Source organism: Balaenoptera ricei, chromosome 8 (genome assembly GCF_028023285.1).
Source record: "Balaenoptera ricei isolate mBalRic1 chromosome 8, mBalRic1.hap2, whole genome shotgun sequence".
Classification (NCBI taxonomy): domain Eukaryota; kingdom Metazoa; phylum Chordata; class Mammalia; order Artiodactyla; family Balaenopteridae; genus Balaenoptera; species Balaenoptera ricei.
Window position 1 is genome coordinate 103,114,790 of NC_082646.1, and position 23,914 is coordinate 103,138,703.

The window sequence follows — 23,914 nt, forward strand, 5'->3', positions numbered from 1 at the left end:
TGTGGAAAAGCCACCCTCTAGTTGTTTTCTAAGGGGAGTGGAGCGGGACTTGATGGCTTATGCCAGTTCATCTGTGAGAGTCACAAGCCGGTTTCAGAGCGAACCTGAGTGTGTGCTGACCTGATTGGGAAGTTGGCTGTGAATACTGCACAGATCCCCACCCTCTCCGTGGGTGGGTCCATCCCTTTGGTGGAGGAGTCATAGTGAGATCAAACAATGCTTGAGTTTTGTGAGTCCAGTATTGTTCTAGGTGTGGACTGTGGAAGGAAAGGGTCTTTCTGTTCAGTGCTGGGGGTGGACTTGAGGAGATGCATGACATCATTGTAGCTCATCCCTCTGAACTTGCCTTAGACAACCAGTTACATTAACTTCTTTCCTAGGATAAGGATTCTTCTCCATTAACGGTGTCCTACCTCTTTTCTTAACCCGTAAGAGGGGCCCCGAGAGGCAGTGCTCCTTGTGAGGTGGGAAGATGGTGGGCCTTGGCCTCCAAGACCTGGTCTGAGTCTATCCCTCAGGCCTTTAATAGCAGTTGACCTTGGTCAGGTTCCTTAACCCAGCTGGGTTTTGATTCCTGCTCTGGAAACTGGGAATGGCAGTACTTACCTTTCAAGGCTGTTGTGAGGATCACATGAGATCACATGAAGATTGTACATCTGGAAAGCATCATCTGAACAGAACAGCACCAGACGGATGGTAGTTATCTTGGGGGACTTAACAAGGTCTCGAGGGCTGCTGCTTTTCTTATTGCTTTCTCTTAGTTAAATGCTTTTCTATCATTTAGGAAAAAAAAAAAAAAAGACCTATCATATTTAGGGTGGAGAAGGGGACAGCATGGTGGGGTGGAAACAGCATTATTTTTTTGGACATAATTCCCTACCTGCCACTAACTGTGTGATCTTGGGCACATGCCTTAACTTCTCTAAGTCTCTGTGGGTTTAGCTGTGAAATGGGGAGAAAAATATTCACCAGACAGATTTGTTGGGGATGAAAGGAGCCAGCACTCGGAAAGTGCTTAGAGGGGGCTTAGGTAAATGTTACCTTCCTCTGTACTCGTGTAGATAGAGCACAGAGAGGATCAGTATTGGAGTGGGGCAGAGGCAGGAGGGAGCCCATCATGGGAAGAGATTGTGCAGGCTCTGGCGCCCCACGGATCCTGGTCTAAGTCTCAGCTCTGCCCATTACAGTGGTATAGCTTTGGAAAAGTTGTTTAACTGCTCTAAACCCCAGTTTCCTCTAAAACAGGCCTAGCGGCATTACCTGCTGGTTGTTATAAACATAAAATGAGAAAGTATACGGATGTACCTGCACAGTGCCTGACCTACAGTAAGTATGTCTTCAGTAAATTTTAGTTCTCATCACCATTCTGTTCCCCAGTGTATTTGTGAATAAATAGACTGCAAAGTTTACTTTAGAGAATGTGGTCTGGAAATATCCTTGAAGGTGGGTTAAAGTGCATTCCAGATAATAGGGATTTGGGGAAATGAAAAGGTTTCCCTCTCTGTGTGTCTAAGGAATACACCCAGTACATCCTGCAGGATACCTTGATAGCTGTGTAGATTTCTTGGGAATGCACTCTTGTGATAAAAGGTACCTTTTGGACTGCTTTCAGCAAGTGGGTCACCCCTGGTTATTTGCTGAGGACTGATGGTGTGAATCACAGCTTGGTCAGAGAGGCATTTGCAAGGTGCAGATGAAGTCACAAGATCAGGATGTTTTCAAAATGTGCTTTGCCCTGTAAAACTCAAATGGTTTCTCCAGCCTCCCAGTTATTATAGAAAAGAGTTGACCCTTGGGTGTTTAGGCCTCCTTGGCTGTTAAAAAGCCAGGGTCTAGTAAATGATAAACCTTAGATTTTTTGTCTAATTTGCAGTTGTCTGTATTTTCCTTGGTCTCTTTGTTCAGTCGGCAGAGAGTGCAGAGCTTTAGAGGAGACAGCGCCTGCCTGAGAGGGCAGGATTGGGATTGAGAGATGGAGTCTGCCTGCTATGTAACAAATCACCCTACCAGTTAGTGGGGTAAAGCAACCACTTTGTAATACTGATGGATTCTGTGGATTAGGAATTCAGACAGGGCCCAGTGAAGGTGTTTTTTTTTTTGCGGGGGGGGGGGGGGCGGGGCGGGGGCTGTGCCCTCGCGACTTGTGGGGTCTCTCAGTTCCCCATCCAGAGATTGAACATGGGCCCCATTAGTGAAAGTGCCGAATCTCTTAACCACTAGACCACCAGGGAGCTCCCGGAGGTGGGTTATTTTTGCTGCACAGTTTCTGGGGCCTTGAATAGCCAGAGTCTGGAATCTCAGAGACTTCTTTTTTTTTTTTTTTTTTTTTTTTTTAATATTTGTTTATCTATTTATTTATTTGGCCGTGCTGGGTCTTAGTTGCAGCACGTGGGATCTTTTAGTTGCAGGTTGCAGACTCTTAGTTGCAGCATGCCAACTCTTAGCTGTGGCATGTGGGATCCAGTTCCCTGACCAGGGATCGCACCCGGGCCCCCTGCACTGGGAGCACAGGGTCTTAGCCACTGGACCACCAGAGAAGTCCCTGGAATCTCAGAGACTTCTTAATTCAAGCATCTGGTGCCTGAACTAGGGTGACTCAAAGGAGCACCTGTACTTGACCTCTTTCTGTGGCATGGGCTCCTCAGCATGACCAACTCAGGGTCATCGGTTTGGTAGAGGAGGCTTAGGGCTCCAAGACAAGCATTGTAGCTGTGGAAGTCATACAGCCCATCACTTGTATCATACTCTGTTGTCGAAGCAGTCACAAGCCTGCCAGATTCAAGAGAGCAGTACATAGATACCACCTCTCAATGAGGAGATTGAAGAATTTGTGCCATGTTTTAAAACCGCCAGAGTCACAGCTCCATATGCCATCACCCTACACCAGCATCACAGGCAGTGAGAGAGCAGGCAGCTAGAAAAGTTAAGAAATCCTTTGATCAGGGAGGAAAACTACCCAAGTCCTCCACACTGACTTCCCCTGTGGCTCTTTGGCCGGCAGTGGATCACATGGTCATGGCCACTCTTTTCTAGAATGGAGACCAGGAAAGTGAGAACTTAGCAAAGGGGCAGGGTTGTCAGGATTGCCATAGAACCGATCATGATGCATCCTCTGGGGCTGGCAACATGGCTGCCCAAACCAAATCAGAGTTCTGTTAACAAGAAAGGGCAGGGGCGGGTGGGGATGGCTATTTGGATGGCAGTATGAGATGCAGAAAGACTTCTGTGATCAAACATGTTTGAGAAACACTTCATACTCTTTTCCTCCCATGGAGATTGAAAATGCACATGAACTTATTAAAGATTCTAAGAAGTCCTATAATAAAGAAACCTGGTTACCTTACCTATCTCAACACTTATTTTTTTCATAGAACCCTTTCTGACATGTAACTTCGGTTAGCAAGATGAATGAATAGATTTCAGAAAATGCTATTATAAAGTTTTCTTTCTTGGATGTGCTTAAAAAAGGTATATGAGGCAATTTGGCAGTGGTGTATGAAGCAAGCTTACCCCTGGAGTTCCTTGTATTCATTTGTCTATCCATCGAACAAGCTTCTACTGAGGGACACCATGTGCTTGGCATAGTGATGGAGATCCAGGCGTCTGAGGGGAACAAGACGGGTGGAGCCGTGACTGGTTAGCGGAACTGATAGGTGAGCAGTCTTGTGATTTTTGTTAAAACGAAGATCCTCAAAGTGGATGTAACTTGGAAATCTAGGCATTAAGTTGAATCTAGAAGGTTAAATACTCTCCAACTCATTCTTTTTTTTTTTTTTTTTTAAAGACACAACCAAGCCAAAGATGGGGAGAAGGAAGGATTTTTTTTTTTTAACACTTTATTTGTTTATTTATTTATTTATTTTTGGCTGTGTTGGGTCTTCGTTTCTGTGCGAGGGCTTTCTCTAGTTGCGGCGAGTGGGAGCCACTCTTCATCGCGGTGCACGGGCCTCTCACTATCGCAGCCTCTCTTGTTGAGAAGCACGGGCTCCAGACGCGCAGGCTCAGTAATTGTGGCTCACAGGCCCAGTTGCTCCGCGGCATGTGGGATCTTCCCAGACCAGGGCTCGAACCCGTGTCCCCTGCATTGGCAGGCAGATTCCTAACCACTGCACCACCAGGGAAGCCCCCAACTCGTTCTTGAAGTAGCATCTTTGGATGACTAGGCGAGCTGGTAGGTTCTGCATTTCTGGGCTCTTTCCATAGGCAGGCAGGAAGCCCTTGCCGGTCATTTGGCTGTTTACTCTCAGGTCCATTCCCCGCCCTCCCTGTACTCTGCTCTGTATTGCAAGGTACTCGTTGCCCAGGTTCCCTTGCCAGCTGGCTTTTGGTGTGTTTGACCCAGGGGAGGCACCGCAGAAGAGTCAAGGTCGGGGGATGAAGCTGTGGTTTTCCTCCCAGATGTGTCTCCTCCACGGCCTTTCACTCCATAGACCCTGCCTCCATGGTCCTGTTCTGCCGGTTGACTCCACCATCGTCTGGCTGCCATCAGAGGGGCCCTGGTGACCCTGCCTTCCTTGTCGCCCCTCCAAGCTGCTGTTGCTCATTGCCAGAGTGCCTCACCATCCTCTGTTTGGCTTCTCAGCTCTTGCATCTCTGTGTCAAGAATTCCCTGTATTTTCTAGCGGGCAGCTAGAAGAGCTCAGAAGTCCTTTTATGAGGGAGGAAAGCTACCCAAACTACCCAATTACTTCGGTTAAAATAACTAGATAGGTTTTTATTTTCCTGACCCTATTTTGAGTGATGCAAAGCCCAGATACACTTAATTGATTTGAGGTGATTGTCCAAGACTACTACCTTTCACTGGTCAGTATAACTCTGAGATCATATGTTTCTTTTCATTCGTTAAAGGAGAGTTGAAATACTACTCTCAGTCTTGATAAAACCCCTTGAGGGACTTGACTTCTGTTACTTGGCTGACTGAGACCTTTCTCTGTCCCTTCTTGTCAATGTTTGTGTTCCAAAGCAAAGAAGCAAACAAATCAAAGAGGACTTCACCAAGAACTTCTAATACAAGGACTGTTTTGGATTTTGCTAGTTTTGGAGAAAAGTAAAGGTATATGAATTGTGCAAAGCAGGAATCATTTATTTGACCCTTACAACCCCATTACTTTTGTCACCTTAAAAAAGTGACATATAATAAGTTTTCAATAAGTAAATATGTAAGATTTAATGCCTAACTTAGAGGTACAAGGCACATGGGAATTTAGGAGAGGCAGAGACATTTTAGGTAGAAGAGACAAAGCCTTACACCTTACCCCACGGCATCTGCCAGTCTCCAAAGTAGTACTTTCTCTGCTTTTAGATTAGATTAGATTACATTACATTAGATTGGATTAGATTCCACTGGCTAATTAGGTCCAGAGGGAAGAGGCCATCCATGCCTTGAAAATAACTCCCTCCTTTTAGTTGGATGATGGCGATTAGTACAGTCCTTCCTCGTTATCTGCGGGGGTGGGGGGAGTTGGTTCCAGGACCCCCGTGGATACCAAGTCTGTGGATGCTCAGGTCTCATATAAAATGGCATAGTATTTGCATATCATCTACACACACCTGTATACTTTAAATTATCTCCAGATTACTTATGATACCTAATACAATGTAAGTGCTATGTAAATAGTTATAAATACAATGTAAATGCTATGTTAAATAGTTGCTAGTGTGGTAAATTTGAGTTTTGCTTTTTCGAACTTTCTGGAATTTTTTTTTTCCCCTGAGTATTTTCGATCCGGGGTTAGTTGAATCCATGGATGCAGAACTTGAGGATACAGAGGGCAGCCTATATACTGTGGTAATTATAGTTGGTTCCATGAGGCAGACACCCAATGTGAAGAGTGGTTGGTTGACTTGCTGTCCTTACTGGATTTCCTTGGGTGGCTACTGACATCACAGAACCTTTTGTTAACATTAGCATTGCTGTGAGGATTAAGTGAGACATTGCTTGTAAAGGCTCAGCGTAGTACCTGGCACACAATAAATGTGTAGTAGTTGCTGGCTATTTTTGTCTTTATCACCATCTGACGTTTATTGAGCATGTACTTTGTGTTATGCCTTTGACATATCTCATTTAATGCCCACACAAACTCTAGGAAGTGGGAAATATGATAATCCTCATTTCACAGATGAGAGAACTGGGGCTCAGAGAGGGTAAGTGGCTTGTTCAAGGTCAAAAAACTGCTAAGGGGTGGAGCCAGAATGTGAACCTGATATGATTCTAACTTATTTTCTTAAACTGTGCTATCTAGATTGCCCCATTACTGGCAAATCATTGAAAATTACATTTTAAAAAGTAACAAACAATAAGTGGGCATTGGGGATGTATTAGCTGCAAATTTAGCATGGTGATTAAAAAAAAAAAAACTTGCAGATTGGTTCCCTCAGTCAGCAACCTTGCTTGAGCATTCCTTGTGTAAAAAGCTCTCTACAGGGAGCCTTGGTTGGAGAACAAAGAAATAAGGCACATGATGTGAGTCAAAGGTAACTGAGCCAATCTCACAGAACTGGTGAGTGGATCACACACATTCACCTGACACAGGCTGAATACACACAGACCTGGGAGAGAAGATAGAGAGCTTCCAGTAGGTGATTCTTGCACCTTCACCTGGTTCAGGAGACAGGGTTTGGATTTAACAGTTGCCTTGGTTCAAACCTCGGTTTTGCCTCTTTCTGCAGTTATGGCCTTGATTGACTTCCTCAATTTCTTTGAGCCGTAGTGCTCTCGTGCATAAAAAGGAGATAGTGATGGTGACTTCCCAGACATCCAGTGAAGGGCCTTGTTTCTGGGACAGGTATATGTTAAATCGGGTTTAGTTCTTAAATATATTATTGTGCAGGGTAATGTCAGTCTATTTAAAACAACCCCAAACAGACACACAGACAAATAGCACTTGAACTTTTAGATTCAGCGCTGGCAGATTTCCCGCTAGCCCTGTCCCCCCCTGCCCCGATCTTTGGTTGTCTGGCAAATGCACAAAAGGAAATTAATTGCATGTATACCTGCTACCATGAAATACTCAGAAAGTCACCTTCGAGAAAAACTAACACTTCCAAGAAAAAACAGAGACACAAAGTTAAAAAAAAAAAAAGCTCTGTGATCGGCCAGTTGCCCATCCTGAAGTCCTGAAGGGATTCTGAGGTTATTTGGTGAACTGACTAAATTACTAGATTACTAAATCAGAGTGCCTGCAATACCTCCAAATGGTGAGGGTGTTGAGGACAGAGGGAAGAGAGCAGCCGCCGTGGGTGGAGGATGAGTGCAGGTGGGGGTGGAGGCCCCTGACCTGGAAAGTTCTGCGGGCAGGTTGAGGACGGAGCCCGAGGCCCAGTGCTCCTGTCTGTCGGGCCAGATAAGCCATTGACCATCTGGTCTCCAAGTGCCTGGAGCGACTCGAAGCTTGGGGTCCAGCAGTCTCATCCTAAAAGCTTCCTACCTCGTCTTCCTACCACTGACCCAGCTTTGGGTCAGGATGCTCTTCACTTGATGAAATAATATTCCAGGAGCTATTTTCTAAGACATCCAATCCATTGAACATGCAGAACCTTAGGCCTCTGGCTTCTTAAAATAGGGTGATTAGTTCCGTTGTTAAAATTCATTTTAAAATGGCGAGGACATGTTATTCTAGAAAGTCTTTTTTCTCAGTCCTGTTTTATACAATGTAATTGCTCTGGCCAGACAGTCACGTGATGGACGTGGAAACACGGTGTGATGCACTGACACTTTAGGAGTTGGAAGAGGAGTCAGTGTTTGATGGGAGAGATGAAGAGAGAGGGAAGGGTAAGGTGGCAATTTCTGGGTCCCCCGAGGGCCTGAGTCTGAGGTGGTTACACGCCTAGAGCCACCGGCGTTCACAGGTGATAACATAGGCCTTTTTGATAATTGGGTAGCTTGGGATGCTGCTAAAAGGGAAGCAGTATGAAGAAGCCAAAAACATTGTCGTCTTAGCTCTACTGGAAAAAGCACCCCAGTCGGACTCTGGAGAGCAGTATTTGAGTGCTGTGCCTACCACCAACCCTGTGACCTATGACCTTTTTAACCCTTAGTTTCCTCATTTCAGTAATGGTCTGAATGCAGTGCTATGGATTGTTTTGCCAGCTGTGAAAATACTTCACAAATGTTTAGCTTGTATGGTAAATGGTAGCTACTTGTATTTACACTCTGATGATATTATTAGACTGAAAATTTATTCTGTATCATTTTTTTTGGTTTTTTTTATTTGTTTGTTTTTTGTTTTGTTTTGTTTATTCTGTATCTTTAAGCAAGTAATTCTATTCTCAAACTGTGGTGCATCAAAGCCAATATATTGGGTTGGCCAAAAAGTTCGTTCGAGTTTTCTGTAACATTTTATGGGAAACACCCAAAGGAACTTTTTGGCCAACCCATATTTGTAGAGGGTCAAATCCCCGCCCCACTGTCAAAAATACTAATTTGAGGGGTAGAGAACTCAAGTTTTATTTCTTTGTAATTTGGAGAGCTGAGATCAGGGTGTCTTTTTTTTTTTTTTAAGTGAATTATTCACCGGAAGAAAGGGCTGCCGGAAGCTGCATATTGAGTTGTATTTCCATTGTATCTCAGGTGTTAAGATCCTACTCTTTGGCATTTTACAAGGTTTCTGTTTGTTGACTGTGGCCGTGTTGACATGCCCCTCATTGTGGAAGTGAGGCAGGTAGATGTGGTGGGTTTTGAGATCTCTTTGGCATGTGCTGCTCCCTGCATATGCACTGGCACCACAGCAAAGGCCGTGGTGCCAGGACAGCTGGTGCCTTTGAAGAGGGAGCCAAGGCTGAACTTAATGCTCAAGCAGCAGCGTCCTGGGACGGTGTTCCATCTGGGAATGAGGCGCGGCTAGAAGTACTTTCTGATACACACCTGGTACGGTTAGGAGCCTCAGAAATGGGCAGAAATGGTCCACGGCTTGAGCTCCTGGGTCTTGATTGTCTAAGGCGATCAGCTAGTAAGAGGCATTTCCCCAGAACACGTGTCCAAGAGAAGCTCAGCATCTCCTGAGATGGTCATTGCTTCGTCTCTCTCTCTTTCTCTCTTCCTCATCTCTGTTTTTGTCTTTCTCTTCCTCTCATTCTTCTCTCTGTGTTTCTCACTCTCCAGGTTTGTTCTCTCTCTTTCACTTTTTTTCTTTCCTTTTTCCCTCTCTCCTGTCCTCACTTTCTGCTGTTGCACTTTTGGAGGAGCCGAGGATCTGCCTGGTAAGGTTTCTTGACCCTTCCCTCTGATTATTCCTCATGGGTTGTCCTGGCTCTTCTCGACTCTGGCTGGGATCTTCCCATCCAAGGTGAGTAAACGTATTCCTCTCAGGGAGCCATGAGGACGGGTCTTCAATGACTGCTCTGTTGACGTTCGTTTCTCTGACTATGGAAAGGGGACTCACTGGGCTCACTGGTCCTCAGAAGACTTTTCCTGTCACCATCTTCTTCCACCTTCTGGGTAGGGAGCTCTGTTTTCATCTCAGTCATGGCTGTATTCTTCCTCTTGATGACAAAGGCTATCATCTTTCTAATTATAGATAGAGGAAACTCGATTCAACATTGACAAGATCTCAGAGCACGTGGAGGAAGCTAAGAAGCTCTACAGTATCATCCTGTCTGCGCCCATTCCAGAGCCAAGTGAGTGTTGACTCAGGGCTGAATCACCCAACAGTGACCCTTGGCCATTGGGGCTGGGCCTTGGTTTCCTCCCTCTGTGAGCAGCAGGGGAGGGGGTGTATTATCTTACACTAACGTATGTGCCATGTCATCTCCCATCCTCCTCTACCCTCTCCTGGCTCACTGCTCTGCTACTGTTACCTCTTCTCTTCATGGTCCCACTTAACACATTTAGCCAAACTTTCCTCTCCTTCTCAGCTAGTCCTTCTCATAACTGGCAGTGGCTCTTACAGCTGCTCACATACCTCATCTCTGTCCCACCCACCACTGCCCCTGTGCTATTTCCTCTGCCTTAAATGCTTCCCCAGTACCCCCCTATTTTTCCATGAGGTGTTTTTATTCTGTAGTTCTGGGGTAGGATGCCAGGAAAAAATGCCTTTTAAAAATAAGCTCTCTGTGATTCTAAGGACAGATGTCTTGAGAGCCCTCCAGGATACATACTGCTCTGGGCAGTGGGCACCTGAGAAAGTTCCCCACCTCCTCTGTTGATTGTTGTAGCTGACTAAGCTTTCAATCTTTTCTAACTGGCTCTACCTGCATTTGTTTACCCAGAAACCAAGGATGACCTGGAGCAGCTCATGACTGAGATCAAGAAAAGGGCCAACAATGTCCGGAACAAACTGAAGAGTAAGAAAGGGACAAAGGGAGCAGGCAGCACTCCCACCATCCGTCTCACATCCGGGGTCCAACTCTTCTGGACCGAAACTCTTCCTGATGGGAGTGACACCACCCTTGCCATCTTTGCTTGTGGTCTGGGCACTGTCCCTGGAATGACCTATTATAGCCCCACACAGTTTACCTGCTCTTGAGTCATGACTGTGGTTGAGAGAGACCAGAATTGAAGTTCGGAGATGGGAATGAAAGTGTGCTTTCAGCTATTGGATGTTTGTGTGACTTGGTCCTTTAGCTTAGTCCCTTGACTTTTCTCTTCCTGGTCCCATTTCCTTCCCCAGCACCTACGTACATTTGAACAGTGATGTTAGTGATGTATGGATGCCAGATGCATTATAGAGTCTAGAGACATTTCTTGGGGGCCAGGTATCACCCTCCCATCACCCCCATGCCCACCCCTCAATTTAGGGCATTGTTCAGTGAAGCCACTGTCGTAGATTCAGTTCCTCTGGGGGCCCAGAAGGTTCCTTGGTTCCATGGCTATCATCTGCATTCTTGCCCCACTGTATTTGGTGACAAGTGCATGCTGTTGGTCTGAGAGTGAAAGCAGCATTGCTCAGCCTAATTTATCATTTCTTCCCCCCAAACAGACTGTGCTGCCTGTTTTCATGCGGGTGGAGGTGGAAGTCGTTAGTGGCAGCTTCCAGTCATAGCCGTGATCGTGTGCCAAGCCCTCTGTGTGCATTCTCATTTAATTTTCACGTTGGTGTTGCTAGGGGGGCACTGCTGTTTATTCCATTTTACAGACGAGAGAACAGGAACACTAAGAGAGGTTAAGTGGCTTTTCCAAAGTTACGTGGCTACTCAGTGGCAAGGATTTGAGTCCGAGTCTCTTAGTGACAGAGACTCATGCTGTTAACCACTGTGCTGAGAGGTATCCAAGGAAGAAGACCCGGCAGTAGTAAAGGTCGTGGAACGCACGTCCCGTGGCTCAGGTGTGAGCTGACCTTTTGAGGCTGGGCCTGCCTGCTGTTACGTCTCCTGGGCCGGGTGTGTGAGAAAGAGAGAGGAGGCCGCACTGCACAGTGTGTTTCTTGGAGGAGAGCAGCAGATGCGTTGCTAGAATAACCTCCTCTCCTATCCAGGCATGGAGAGGCATATTGAAGAAGACGAGGTCCGGTCGTCAGCAGACCTTCGGATTCGGAAATCCCAGGTGAGATTTTCCCTGGTCTAACAAGCATCTAGTCCAATCTTTTAATTTTTTTTTTCTTAGCTGTGGAGTCTTTTTAATTAAAAAAAAAAATTTTTTTTAGATAAATTTATTTATTTTTGGCTGCGTTGGGTCTTCGTTGCTGCGTGCGGGCTTTCTCTAGTTGCGGCGAGTGGGGCTACTCTTCGTTGCGGTGCACAGGCTTCTCATTGCAGTGGCTTCTCTTGTTGTGGAGCACGGGCTCTAGGCATGCAGGCTTCAGTAGTTGTGGCACGCAGGCTCAGTAGTTGTGGTTCATGGGCTTAGTTGCTCCACGGCATGTGGGATCTTCCTGGACCAGGGCTTGAACCCGTGTCCCCTGCATTGGCAGGCGGATTCTTAACCCCTGTGCCACCAGAGAAGTCCCTTTTTAAAGTTTTTATTGAAGTATAGTTGATTTACAATACTGTGTTGGTTTTAGGTGTACAGCAAAGTGATTTGGTTTTGTATATATATATATATATATATATATATATATATATGCATATGCTTCTTTTTCAGGTTCTTTTGCATTATAGGTTATTATAAGATATCGAATATAGTTCCTTGTGCTATACAGTAAATCCTTGTTGTTTATCTATTTTATATATAGTGGTGTGTATCTGTTAATCCCATATTCCTCATTTATTCCCTCCCCCTTCCCCCTTTGGTAACCATAAGTTTGTTTTCTATGTCTGTGAGGCATGTCTGTGCTTCTGTTTTGTAAATAAATTCATTTGTATTATTTTTTAGATTCCACATGTAAGTGATACGTTTGTCTTTCTCTGTCTGACTTACTTCACTTAGTATGATAATCTCTAAGTCCATCCATGTTGCTGCAAATGGCATTATTTCATTCTTTTTTATGGCTGAGTAGTATTCCATTGTACATATGTACCACATCTTCTTTATCAATTCCTCTGCTGATGGACACTTAGGTTGCTTCCATGTCTTGGGCTATTGTAAATAGTGCTGCTATGAATGTTGGGGTGCAGGTATCTTTTCAAATTAGAGTTTTTGTCTTTTCCAGATATATGATGGGGAGTGGGATTGCTGGATCATATGGTAACCCTATTTTTAGTTTTTTAAGGAACCTTCATACTGTTCTCCATAGTGGCTGCACCAATTTACATTCCCACCAACAGTGTAGGAGGGTTCCCTTTTCTAGCTGTGGAGCCTTTAAAACAAAAAACAAAAAACAACCGACAACCACTATTTGGAACTCAATTTGAAGAACTGGTGGAGGGGAGCTGCCCAGGTTGAAGTGGGGGACAGGGCCGAGTCCAGCTGGTGGCCCCTCTCACACTGTCCTCTAAGGAGGTGCCTGAGGCTCCCAGAGCACTGCTGAGGGTTTAGTGAGCCTCCTTGGTTTACAGGTGAGGAAACTGAAGTCTTCTCTCTGAAGACTGTTGGTCATTAGTTGTCCAGTTTGGAGTCAGGCTGTTTGGTGGTCATCAAAGATATGATCCTTGTCCTTGAACTGGCACGATGTTCAAGTAGCACAAGGAAACTATGACATAAGACCCACAGGAGAACGTGTACGAAGATGGGATCAAATGCATGTGCTCCCAGCATCAGACGATCTCGGGAAAAACTGGGGTGGCCAGAGGAGGCTGGGTCTTGGTGGGCAAGATGCCAACATGGACAGGCTCGGGGAGAGGTTCTCCTTAGAGGCATGGGGGCAGGAGTGGTGTGTGTGGGTGCCTGGGTGGGTTGGTAGCGGTGGGGGTGGGGGTGGGTGTGAGGGGCAGACGTGAAGAGAGCAGCCTGTCTAGAGAAAAAAGTTTGTCATGGGATAGTGGATGTTGAGTTTTTGGTAGAGAACATAGCACCATATTCCAGAGGCCTTTGGCTACAGTCCAGGGAGTTTGGATCTGACTGTGTAGCCTGTATGCATTTACTTTGGGTTGCAGTTTGTTAGGAGATAATATGGGAACCATTTGAAAACTGGATCAGAGTGGGAAAGAGGCAAGAGGCAGGTGGGTCTCTAGTTGGGTTTTGCAATGATTTTGGTCTGAATTTGCCTGGTGGTAGTTGGTTTGAAAAAAGCATGGATATTGGTGATTTTGCAAAGGAAAAACCAGTAGGGCTTGATGCTGAGAGGTGGGTAAGGAAAAAAAATGATAAAGATTTGAGTTTAGGCACCAGGGCCATTGACTGAAGGCACTGAGTTAGAAGCAAGAAAAGTTGGGGAGGTCAGTTTGAGTAACAACCCAAGGATCTTTGGATGTAGGAGGGAGTCCGGCAGCTTTAGAAAGCAGGGCCTCTGAGATTCACAGGGTATCTCCTTTGGCCTCACAATTACTATAGGAGTTCAGCAAGACAGGTTAATAGATACTGAAAACATGCTTTGGAAAGGTCAGCCGACTTTTCCAACGGTGTAAAGTTAGGAAACCAAAAAACTGAGTCTTGTACCTGGTCTTTGTTTTTTGTTTTGTTCTGTTTTCGCTTTCATACAATTTTGAAAGGTTACTTTCCATTTACAGTTATGACCAAATGTTGGCTGTATTCCCCGTGTTGTACAGTACATGCTTGAGCCTGTCTTACACCCAATAGTTTGTACCTCTCACTCCCTCACCCCTATATTGCCCTCCCTGCCCCCACTGGTAACCACTAGTTTGTTCTCCTTATCTGTGAGTCTTCTGCTTTTCTGTTATATTTACTAGTTTGCTGTATTTTTTAGATTCCACATATAAGTGATATCATACAGTATTTGTCTTTCTCTGTCTTATTTCACTTATGCCTCCCAAGTCCATCCATGTTGCTGCAAATGGCAAAATTTCATTCTTTTTTTTTTATGTCTGAGTAGTATTCCATTGTAGATATCTATACCGCATCTTCTTTATCCATTCATCTGTTGATGGACACTTAGGTTGCTTGGCAATTGTAAATAATGCTGCTATGAACATTGGGGTGCATGTATCTTGGCAAATTAATGTTTTGGGGTTTTTTTTGATATATACCCAGGAGTGGAATTGTTGGGTCATACGGCAGTTCTGTTTTTAGTTTTTTGAGAAACCTCCATACTGTTTTCCAGTGACTGCACCCGTTTGCATTCCCACCACGAGTTGTCCCTGGGCTTCTGGTTCCAGGACCAGTGCTGCTGTAGATGAGCCTGCGTCGGGGCTGGGGTTCTATAAGAGTTGTGGACCTTCCCCTCCCTCCCCTCGCCTCCTGGGGGCTCACAGCATTTGACCTTGCTCCCACAGCACTCCGTCCTCTCCCGGAAGTTTGTGGAGGTGATGACCAAATACAACGAGGCTCAGGTGGACTTCCGTGAACGCAGCAAAGGGCGAATCCAGCGGCAGCTCGAGATCAGTGCGTGTTTGAAGTTTGGCCTGTGCCCCTTCACCCTTCCTGCCACGTGCTTGTCCGTCCCCAGTCGTGAGGCCCGGGGAGAGGGAGCAGGAGCCCCGCCGGTGGCTTCTGCCTTCTCTTTTGTGCCCAAGCTGAGGACAGGCCTCACAGCACTGGTGCATCCTGGACGTTGCGTCTTAGGCTGAAAGATGGCTCGGAGTTACCAGGCCCGAGTCGTTTGATTGCCGTGGGAGCCAGCGTTTCTGCATCCATGGAAGAAAGCACTTGCTACACAGCTGCACTCCGTGGGGCTCGTGACATCTTTTGCTGCCTGTCTGACAGCAGAGAATGGTGCTAGTTGCCATGAGGAATAAAGAAGTTACTAGAGCCACGCCCTTCAGGAATCAGAAACCGGACTGCAGGGCCCCACAGGGCGGAAAGTGCTTTGAGTGCAGGAACCGAACGAACAAGGGCGCAGGCAGAACAAAGCACGCATGTTCAGGAGGGAGAGGCCGTCCAGTGCCTGGGAACAGGGCGCATTTGGGTGGAGCAGGGTGAGGTTAAGGCGGATGGAGGGAGGGCTCACCCAGGAACTGGCTCCTTGTCCTGAGGACCTTGGACTCCGTGGTGGAGTGAAGGGGGCCAGGAGACATTCTGAGCTGGAAAGGAATGTAATCAGACATGGGCTTCAGGAAGGTAACTGCTGAGAATGTTGAGGATGGACTGGATTAGGGGAGAAATCCAGAGAAAGGCGAGTCCGGAGGCTTGTAAGGCCATGGTCTTTAAAGTGAACTTGCTGTATTCCCATTTTCAGGGAACTTCTGAAATGGTGAGCTTTGATCTTAATATTTGATGCTCTCCTCCTTTTGTTATAAAGCCGGCAGAAAGACAACAGATGAGGAGCTGGAGGAGATGCTGGAGAGTGGGAACCCTGCCATCTTCACCTCGGGGGTGAGTGATGGTGGGGGCGGGCTGGGCTGCAGAGGCAGGGAGGACGGGGCCGCGGGAGCCCCGCAGGGTGTGGGTGAGGTTGCGGCGGGCGTGATGGCCGATGGTTGGTCTCTGTGCGGCCGGGCCTAGATCATCGACTCTCAGATTTCCAAGCAAGCCCTCAGTGAGATCGAGGGACGGCACAAGGACATCGTGAGGCTGGAGAGCAGCATCAAGGAGCTTCACGACATGTTCATGGACATCGCCGTGCTGGTGGAGAACCAGGTAGCACAGGGGGTGCCGCGTGGGCAGGGAGGAGAGGAAGCCCGGGGCTTCCTGAGAAGGGCGAGACGGGACTCCTGGAAAGCCGGGTGGGGTGGGAGAATCATTGGGAACTTGCGAAGTAGATGCTGACATGTTGGGCAATAGCAGCCTCATCATTCATGCCTGTTACTTTGGCCTGGAAGTCATTTCTGATTAATAGGGGGTTTGATGTGCTCTGTCAAGTACCTGGTTCCCTCCAGCCTCAGGATCGTTGTCTTTTTTAAATTAGAGATATGGGTTCTTAATGGTGATGCCTTAAAACAATCTCCTGATAGGAACTATTTCACTGGTGACATTGAAAACATGGGGCCTTTTCCCCAGTTTAGGGCGAAAAGTTAGGTTTAACAGAGGTTTTTGTATTTTTCCATTTTTGTTTTTTCTTCTGTATGTGTGTTTTTCCAAAAATGTTGACAGTTTTTGCTAAGGAACAAGAGCAGACAACAAAAGGATTGAAGGGACAGCAAAGTAATATTTACAGAAAAACTTGAAACTCTCACAGTGCTTAGCTTGACAGGCTGTTTTGTCCCGGGTAAGCCTGCTCAGGGATGGATGGCCCTGTCCCCAGCACATGGTCTCAGTGTCACATGGTCACATGTCTCCTGGTTCTTATGATGCAGTTAAATTCGCCACTGTGTCATGGTTTGGTGCCACTATTACCATGAACTCCCAGTGGCTCTGCCACCTGGAGAGGATTGAAAACTGCTTCCTTTCTGGAAGGACACCTAACTGAAGCCCGAGCACCACTTGGCTGGTTTTGACATCAGTTCCCTGCTCTGGGCTCGGGTGCCTTTCTTCCACCCCCTTGCGGCCTTTGAGACCATTTCTCCTGCCCCTCCATCCCTACTCTTCTTTTTTCTCCCCACACTGCCTTGCCGAGGAACTGGTTTGAGATTCAAGTGATGGTAAGTTCTGTTCTCTGTGTAGAGACTGCCATAACGCCATGGGTTGGGTTGAGGAAGGTCTAGGTGGGTGAAGGGAATTCCCATCCTAAGATGCACAGAAATCAATTGGAGAGACCAAACTTCTGGTCAGAAAGTAATAGCTGGGAAAAGGTTAGGAATCTTATTAAGAGACTGCTGTCTCTTAACCAGATAACTCAGGTAAAACCAATGTCTGTCACTTACGGGACCTGGGAGTACCTTAGAGAAAGCAACTGTTCCCACCTCAGCTACTTATTGAGCACCTGCTGTGTGCTGGGCACTATTCTATAGTAGTGAATGAACTCAGTTCAGGCCGAATGAACTTGGTTCAGGTCTGAATGACCAGGAAGAAGCCGGCATCCTGGCAATGCCCTAAGAACATGAGATAGATGTATTGGGTTGGCCAAAAAGTTCGTTTGGGTTTTTCCATGAGATGTTATAGAAAAACCCGAACGAACTTTTTGGCCAACCCAATATGAATGTTTCTGGAATGAGTGACAGCCACCAAGGCCTGGGGAACCACAGGTAATCACGGGGAAGTTGTGCAAGTTTGCCCCACAGAAGGCTGCATGTTAAAGTTTCCAGATGCTCCTCTTGGTGCTGAAAAGAAAGAGAACCCCTTTCTCGTGTGAGCTAGGACTGTCCTGGGGTGGGTTTCCTGGGTGTGACTAGTGTCTGTCCTTTGCAGGGTGAGATGTTAGATAACATAGAGTTGAATGTCATGCACACGGTGGACCACGTGGAGAAGGCTCGGGAGGAGACAAAAAGAGCCGTGAAGTACCAGGGTCAGGCCCGGAAGGTGAGCCTCTCCTGCTGCCTTCGGTGAAGAGAGTCCACTGTGCGCGCCGTCTCTCGCTCTTTCTCTCCTCCCTCTCCCCGTCCCTCTTTCTGCTGGACCCACCTCTTGCATCCGCGGAAAGGGAGCCATGATTGATCGTATTGAGAACAACATGGACCAGTCAGTGGGCTTCGTGGAGCGGGCCGTGGCAGATACCAAAAAGGCTGTCAAGTATCAGAGTGAAGCTCGGAGGGTGAGCCCTTAGTCCCAGCTGGACCCACCGGCTTCTCCTCTCTCTGGTCGCCCCCACCCGTGTCCTTGAGCCCGTGCCTTCCCTCCGTCTTGGCCTCGTCCAAAAGCCTACCTCAGCTTTCCCTAGAGCATAGCTCCCTTCCTTCCCAGGTGTGCCTCGCATGGATCTGGCTCACGTGCCCTCTACCCGAGAACCCACATTTGCAGGCAGCTCTGCATCATTGCCCAGGTGCTGCTGCTAAGCCCCTGGCCAGAGCTCATGGTCCCTTCAGCTGTTACACTTGACTCCTCTGCTGTTCAGAAGCCTTCCCTTCATTGCCTTCCACTCCGGTAGCCCGAGCCCTGCCCCACTTGGTCTCTTTTTCTCTGCCATGAACCCAGTGGTGTGCTGATGGCTATGTGAACATTATCTTGTATCTTGGGAGCACCTATTACTTCTCCTTTATAGATGAAACAGTTGAGAATCAGAGGTTTAGTAATTGGCTTCGGGCCACCTAGGAAGCATAGGAACCAGGATTCAAATTCAGCTTTTCTTTTTTTTTTTTTTTTTTAAATTCTCTTTCCTGGCTGGTCAATTTACAACCTTAAGGTCTTTTTTTTTTTTTTTTTAATTAATTAATTAATTAATTAATTTATGGCTGTGTTGGGTCTTCGTTTCTGTGCGAGGGCTCTCTCTAGTTGCGGCAAGTGGGGGCCACTCTTCATCACGGTGCGCGGGCCTCCCACTATCATGGCCTCTCTTGTTGCAGAGCACAGGCTCCAGACGCGCAGGCTCAGTAGTTGTGGCTCACGGGCCCAGTCGCTCCGCGGCATGTGGGATCTTCCCAGACCAGGGCTCGAACCCGTGTCCCCTGCATTGGCAGGCGGACTCTCAAGCACTGCACCACCAGGGAAGCCCCAAATTCAGCTTTTCAATCAAGCTGTTTCCATCCTGTCTCCACGGCCCGCCCCCCACCTCTAGTTGTGGTAGCCCTGTCGCCTGAGGACTTGTAAGCTTCTCTACCTAGTGACGGTGGCGGCTAGCTCTGGTGGGTTTTGCTTTTTAGCCTGCTCTTTTCTATTTCTCTTGGGCTCTTGATATTTTTGTTCTTCAATTCTTTCTTTTTCTTCCAACTTTACCTATTGCTTGGGCAGGTATCTAGGGAGCTGGGAAGTTATTTTACATGATGAATCCAGGCTGGTTTGCAACAGCACCGTAACCATACTTTCTGATCCCCAGTCACTGTACTGGGTTTGACAGGTGGGAATGTACTTTGGGGGAGAGATGGACAGACGTGTGTAATTAGGACTATGTCAAAAATGTCTTTATACTCCTCCTTGAAAAGGAACAAATGAGTCACTTGTATCTTGGCCTGTTGCTGCTTGGAGACCCCATTATGGTTGCCCTTATATCTGTGCGCACATGAAGGCCGCCGTGTGAGCTGAGAGCTGATGCAAACTCCATATTCCCATCTGCTGGCATTGCTAGTGCACAAGTAATTTAAGAAACAAAATATCCTAATAGAGGGTCTTTATGTAGAGATGTTGGCTTTTTATTTCATTTATTTAGATTGATAAGATGCTTCCTATGTAGAGGCAGAGGGGTTGGGTTTTGGATGACTTACTATGGCTTTCTGGTTGTTTGTAATAATGACTTGTTTTTATTTCTCTTATCCCTCTCTCCAGAAATTGATAATTATCATTGTGGTAGTGGTTGTGTTGCTGGGCATTTTAGCGTTGGTTATTGGACTTTCCGTTGGGCTGAAGTAAGGGCGGCCCGGAAGGCTGCTGCCCTGAAATGTAAGTAAATGGAAGGTACTCGGGGACTCTGGATTGGCTCCCTCTTGAGAAATGAGCCTGGGATTTAAAATTCTGCTTCTTCCCCCCGTGGTTGTCCTTGGACACACCGAGCGCTCTGAGACTTCAGTACCTGTGCGTTCTTTCATCTGTGTAACTTCCTGTTCTCGGGTCCTGGCTGCATACAGGGGTTGGGTCTCCTGTTTGTTCCTATTCTGTGGGTTCTGTCCCCACTCTTTGTCCTGTTTCAACACCATCCCTCATTTTCAATCCCCTTCCCCAGCAAGCCTGCTCCTCCTCAGCTGGGTGCAGTCTATGTCTGGGATCTGGGGTTTGTCTTGTGAGTTCTTACTGGCTTTCAGGTATCTTGGGCTTTGCCTTCCATATCCTTTTCAGTGTAAATGAAGCTTTGAATCGGGATTTGGGTCTGTAGGGTTTTGTTTGTGGTTGACTGGTTGGATCTCGAACGATAAGAGTAGCTAACATTTTTGAGGGCTGGGTTGTATCAGACAATGTACTAAACACCTACACGTGCATCACTGAGTCCTCACGTCACCCGCGTGAGACAGGTGCTATTATCGTCCCTACTTTACAGATGAAGATGCTCAGGCTTAGAGAAGTTAGGTAACGGGCATGTTGGAACACACAGCTAATAGTGGACCTAGCTTCTCTTTGTAAAACAAGGTGGCCATTTATCATCATCTACAAAGTCTAGAGAACCTTAGAGGACAGCAACTTTTTAAAAAAATATTTATTTATTTGGCTGTGTCAGGTCTTAGTTGTGGCATGTGGGATCTTCGTTGTGGCATGTGGGAACTTCCGTTGTGGCACACGGGCTTCTCTCTCTAGTTGTGGTGCACGGGCTCTCTAATTGTGGCACGTGGGTTCAGTAGTTGCAGCGTGCAGGCTCTCTAGTTGTGGTGCGCGGGCTCAGTAGTTGCGGCGCGTGGGCTCTAGAGTGTGCGGGCTTAGTTGCCCTGTGGCGTGTGGGATCTTAGTTCCCTGACCAGGGATTGAACCCACGTCCCCTGCATTGGAAGGCGGATTCTTAACCACTGGATCACCAGGGAAGTCCCAATAGCAACTTTAAAATTCAGGATATTAATTTCTTTAAAATCTGGTAAAAAGAATAGAGCTGACCACTGAATCAGGGTTTCATGTGTACAGCAGCAGCATGACAAGAATGATCTAGTTACTGGCACCGTGAAGACTTCTGTGACTTCTTAAGTATTATTTTTCTGAATATGTTTATGCTCCCCAGTTGTGCTCTAGGATAACATCATCACCCCATCTTCATTGGGGAAGCTCTGTGAAGCTCAGTGAAATTAGGAACTTGCCCAAAGCCTACACCGCTCGCAAGGCAGAGCAGGTGTGACGCCTGAACTTTTCTGCATCTTTTTCACGGTGCCTTTCTGCCTTCTAAGATGAGTGGGGGATAGGGGGACTAAGGAGAAGATGATTCTAGTGCCAGCAAGCTTCTGAAACTCGTATTCGAAAGGTGCTGATGGGAGCCCCACAGACAGAACAGGTGTTTTCCACCAGCGGTGGTGCCTCTCTTCCCATAAGTCCTTCCACGGTAACGCGACAGCCCCCGGGAAGGGCTGTAAAAGGCCCAGGGGTTTTCCTATTTTTTTGCCTCTTGTAACAGGGCTTTTTGTTTCTGGTGCGGTGGGGTATTTCATTCCAGGCCCTGTCGTGGGTGTGCTTGTTGGATTCCTTGGGTTTGTGTTGAGTCTTCCGTTGTTCTCTTTTTGCAGCTGGTTCTGACCTTTCCTCTCCACCTTCTAGGTGTGTGGCTTGTGGCTGAGTCTTACTGTTGCTCTTCACCGTCACCCTGGCCGCTGACCGGCTCCTCCTCCCCCTGCCTCTTGTAGAGCCCACTTCACCCCAGCCTGGTGTGGCCGCCCTTGTCTTCAGATGGGAACGGAGTGTGAATGGCCTTCCTGAGAGAGAGTGGGACCTGTTCCTTTGTTTTCTTGTAACCAACCTTGGACCTGACCCAGCAAACAGTCTAGCCCAGGAGGAATCTAAACTGCTGATGCAGCCCTCAGAACCTTCTCCTGCCCCACCGGCTCTGAAGCACCTTCTCCTGGACTGTAGGAACTGCCCCGGCTTCTCCTTCTCCCCTCTGATGTGTCAAATTATGCCCCGCACCTTGGAGAGCCTACCTGAGACCTCCCCAAGGTGCTGTATTTTCTACCTCATGGAGTGTTCTTCTCCCCAGAATCGCAGTGTATTTTTTTTTTGCCGGGGGTGGATATCTTTAACAAAGCAAGGGGATTCTTCCAAGTTCGGCAACAGTAAGGCTTGGACCTGAGTCTTCTCCCTGGCAGGACCCCAGTGCTCACGGCTGGTTGTCCCTGTCCTGAAAGCAGGAGGGACTGGCAGAGGTCGTTCTGGTCTTGGAAGCTGACTTCTTGTTTGAAATTCAGCCTCAAATTAAGCTCTCAGTGTGTTCAGCTCAATGGCCAACTCGATCTCTGTCTATGTTGTACTCCCTCATGTTGACTCAAGGAGGCGCTGCCATGAGACAGTTGTCTGAGGTTACCGTCTGTAAAGGCTGGGCGTATGGAGTAACTGTTTCCGTGTCTCAGTCTTGGGAACTGGCTGTTTACTGTTAGAGTGATGCTTTGTGAAGCCATTGCCTTGAGGCCCAGAATAACCAGGCACTAAAATTAGGCCAGGGATGAGGTGCTTGAGTCTCAGGCTCTGGGAATGTTTCAAGCCGGGGCGAGTATGAGTATTCAGCCATTTCATGTCTTCCAAGTGTATTTTTATAATCGTGTGTGTGAGATGTATGTACATACAGGTATGTGTCTCTCAGGAAGTAGGAAACTGGAAATGAGGATATTATAACCTCAAAAAAATAACTTGAGCTAGGCTAAAAATTAGGTAAGAGACATTTGCTTACCTGCAAATGAATCATAGTAGAAATGTGACCTTCCCACATCATCGGGAAACCTGCTGTTTTCTGCACAAGTGCTCAGAGAATCACAGATGGTTGGGGTGAGGACTAACTTGACCCCCATTAGGTTTTTAGCAGACAGAAGGTGTGACAAGCTCAACACCTCTCCCCGCTTGCTGCCTGGGCTAGGCTTGTCCTGAGAACATCCCCCAGCAGTCTGCTATCATTCATGGGACCTTCGGGATGTCCCGTCTCCAGGACGGAGTCAGCTCGGGGAGGCCAGGGTCTACTCAGCAGATCCTCCTGCTCCCAGATTCACGAGCTTGATAGATTCTTTGTCGCCCCCGCTTGTCATGGAGCAAACAAAAGCCAGGAAGTTTCTAAGCGTAGTGACGGTGCTGAGCCAGTGTGAGCCCCTTAGATCCCCTGCTGGTCTCTGCCGGCCTCCCGGATTGATATTTCAGCTTTGACTTTAATGCATTCTAGGATAGGGCGAGCACCCTGACCCAGGCCTGGTCCATTGGCTTCCTTTGCAAAGGAATGATTACTCCTCATCATTGCCCAGCACTTGGACGGAGCCCAGGGGACGCCCTCTTGCCTGTGGCTATGATGTCCAACAGGCCTGGCTCCGCAACCAGGGCAGACAAGCTTCAATCACAGACCGATCTTTGCTCTCCTGAGATTGAGGCCTGGGGCTTATAGTTTGGAATACAAGTGAAGGGATTTTTGTTCTTTCTTTTTACTTTTTTTAAAAATGTAAACTTGATTATTTTATTGCTAATTTAAAAATAAATGACTTTATATTGATTGTGAAACAGTTCTGGCTCGATGTCCTTGTAAAACACTTGGTGACTGGCTGCCACCATGTGGTGACTTTTGTTTAGGTTTTGGAAAGAGGTTAGATTTTTTTTTAACCATGTGCTAGATCAGATGGATCAGAAGTTCTAATTCTTGAAAATGGTTTAACTCTCAAAGAGTGCAGTGTAACTGTATTTGAGTCTTAAGATTTCAAGGGATCCCCCCCCACAAAAGACTTCAGCTGACTCACTGAGAGTATCTCGCTCTGGGGGGAAGTGGGGTAAATCTGATAGGATGGCAGCTGGAAGGCAGAACATGTTACATACGAAACATCCTCTGAGCTTGCCGTTGATCTGATTTTTGCATCTCTCACCGAGAAGTAACGTTTCTCTTAGTACCCTGGGTTCTAGAAGCCAGATCCATCTCCTTTTACCTTCACA

General features: G+C 47.1%; 1 protein-coding gene across 9 annotated transcripts in view; it reads left to right on the forward strand.

The window, feature by feature from the left end:
• Positions 1-23,914, forward strand: part of STX3 (syntaxin 3) — a 44,220-nt gene that overhangs the window by 17,860 nt on the left and 2,446 nt on the right. For 3 of the 9 annotated variants that reach the window (XM_059931671.1, XM_059931675.1, XM_059931672.1), the window contains exons 3-9: positions 9,516-9,615; positions 10,207-10,281; positions 11,412-11,479; positions 14,704-14,812; positions 15,669-15,742; positions 15,872-16,006; positions 17,654-17,764. In XM_059931671.1, coding sequence (XP_059787654.1) covers positions 9,516-9,615; positions 10,207-10,281; positions 11,412-11,479; positions 14,704-14,812; positions 15,669-15,742; positions 15,872-16,006; positions 17,654-17,764 — 672 coding nt within the window. Of the gene's footprint in view, positions 1-9,515; positions 9,616-10,206; positions 10,282-11,411; positions 11,480-14,703; positions 14,813-15,668; positions 15,743-15,871; positions 16,007-17,653; positions 17,765-19,660; positions 19,775-21,559; positions 23,492-23,914 lie in introns of those variants that run through there. The other 6 variants (XM_059931669.1, XM_059931670.1, XM_059931666.1 and 3 more) reach the window with 5 other exon arrangements.